This window comes from Myotis davidii, unplaced genomic scaffold (assembly GCF_000327345.1).
Source record: "Myotis davidii unplaced genomic scaffold, ASM32734v1 scaffold217, whole genome shotgun sequence".
Classification (NCBI taxonomy): domain Eukaryota; kingdom Metazoa; phylum Chordata; class Mammalia; order Chiroptera; family Vespertilionidae; genus Myotis; species Myotis davidii.
This window is the reverse complement of record NW_006290034.1, coordinates 1,690,173-1,692,462: the sequence shown is the minus strand read 5'-3', so window position 1 is coordinate 1,692,462 and position 2,290 is coordinate 1,690,173. Positions and strand designations below refer to the sequence as shown.

Below are 2,290 nucleotides of genomic sequence, written 5' to 3'. Positions count from 1 at the left end.
CCCCCCCCCCCCCCCCCGCTCTGTCTCCACCTGTGTTTGGCGCCTCAGCGAAGAGTCCCCGTCTTCCCGAATACCTGTCACATCCCACCTTTATTATTTTTGAAAATATATATTTTTATTGATTTCAGAGAGGAAGGGAGAGGGAGAGAGAGAGAAACAGCGCTGAGAGAGAATGATGGGCCGGCTGCCTCCTGCACGCCCCACACTGGGGATTGAGCCCACAACCTGGGCACCTGCCCTGACCAGGAATTGAACTGTGGCTCCCTGGTTCATAGGTCAATGTTCAACCACTGAGCCACGCCAGCCGGGCACAGTCCTGCCTCTGGAATGCAGGGCACAATCAGTAAGAGCCGCAGGTGCGCTGGTGGGCACCAGGCCCCCGGGCAGGGATGCACTGTTCAAAAGAGAACAATGCGGGACCCCGGCTCCTTATGCGTTTCGTCGGGTTCATCGTTTCCCTCAGCTCCTTAGGAGACAGGCGCTCAGAGGTCGCGGAGCCCGTGCCCACACCGCTCACGCAGCCGCATGAAGTAACCTTGGCACCACAGCTGCGGGGCCAGAGGCCCGGCCACAGCCAACACAGCAGGGCCAGTCCCTGCCCCCCGAGCAGGACAGCTGGCCGGTGGCCGGGCCTCACACAGGAAGCAACACACCGAACAAGCAGCGGCCCAGACCCGGCTTCTCCCGAGAAAGGAAGGTGGACGTGAGAAGCCAGACGTCTCACGAGCGAGCATTGTCTCACGTCTCACGGACGGTGCTGCCCTTCCCACCCACCGGAAGAGTGTCTCCTCTCCCCAAACCCCTCTGGGGGGCCCTGAGACCCTGTGTCCACTTCATAGAAACCCAGAGCGGGGATTTGCTGTTACTTATGCCTGAGACTCTGAAGAGCAAAGGAAAATACCCGCCCCATCCCCCCCACCCCCGCCTGCCCCGCTGTGGCATCGGGTTTCTCTAAAGCACCCGTCCTGGCAGCTCACTTCAGTGGCAGAAAACGCGGAGACGCTGGGGTGCCAGTTCCCCAAGTTCCTCCTCCTAAAGACAACTAAGTGAAGCTAATGATCAATGATCATGGCACACGGAGTTCCCAGCCCCTGCCAGGCAGAGGGTTTAATACCATTAAAATATAAAAAGCTGCATCACCTCAGGAAAGCAATTCATTTCTTGCTTTGACTCGTTCCCAGAACACACCTAAAAAAATGCGTTATTTTCCTTCCCGGCATCAACGAAATATTTTCCAGAACCAGCGCCCCGCCCGCCCCGCATTCCTCCGTCAGGCCCCGCGCGGCGTGTGACCGGCTGGAGACTGAAGGCTGGGGCTTCACAGAAGGCGCTTCTCCCCAGCCCAGCCATGGATCGTCATTTCCATCCTGCGGGGCTTTCTGGGGCGCGCTCCCCCACGCAAACACAGAGTTTCCACTTGTTTGCGTTCTGTCTTTTTCTCTCCCCGCTTTTAAAAAGGATTTTAACTTTTGGGGGGATTGTTTTAAACAGTTTCCAAGGTGGGGACCTGTCCTTGGATCGCACGTCTGTCAAAATAGGGATTTCAGGGAAAACTGTGTCTCTGAGGCGCCGGGAGTCAGCCAGGCTGTCTCCGTGCTCCGACGGCTGTTGGAAACGCAGGCACAGTGTTTGCAGAAATCAGGACCCCGTACTCTGCACGGGGTTCAGAAACCTGGGGTGAGGGAGGGTCCAGAGAGCTAAGGGAGTGGCAGAGACTCGATGACAGCTTGTTTTCCACTTGCGGGGGCTCCGTGGCCCCCCTCTCCGGCCCCCCCCAGGCAGCCCCCCAAGGGCCCCCCAGGAGGCAGCCCCGGGGCTGGGAGCGCGCACTTACCGTGATGGCCTGCAGCCGCTCCCGCAGCAGCGCCGCCTCGTCCATCCTAGGAGTCCCAGCCCGGCCTAAGCTGCAGGAAGTCCCCGGCCACCATAGGTCAGGAGCCTCCCTGGGAGAGGGGCAGGGGTGACCGGGAGCCGGACAAATCCGCCCTCAGTCCCGCCAGGGAGCAGCCGGGGCCGCCGGCGGGGCAGCGGCGTCTGGGAGCAGACGGACACACCGGTCAGCCAGACAGACACATGTAATGAGGGTGCGCCAGGCGGGCGGGCGGCGCCGGCTGCTGCTCTGCTGACTGACAAGTCTGAGCGCGGCTCCCGAGCCCTTCCTCCAGGAGCTGCCAGCCCTTTGTTGTAACGTGCACAGCGGGCGCTCTCATTAACTGTTCCTTCCCCACGCCCGTCCTGCGGGCTGGCAGGGGAGCCCAGGCTGGTCCTCCCCGGGCTGGCAGGGGAGCCC

General features: G+C 61.1%; 1 protein-coding gene across 1 annotated transcript in view; it reads right to left on the bottom strand.

Moving 5' to 3' along the window:
- PALMD (palmdelphin) overlaps positions 1 to 2,238 on the bottom strand; it is a 35,890-nt gene extending 33,652 nt beyond the window's left edge. The window contains 1 exon segment of the mRNA XM_015563510.1: positions 1,835 to 2,238. Within this exon segment, the coding sequence (XP_015418996.1) occupies positions 1,835 to 1,879 (45 nt within the window). The 5' untranslated portion in view covers positions 1,880 to 2,238.
- Positions 2,239 to 2,290: the final 52 nt, after the last annotated feature.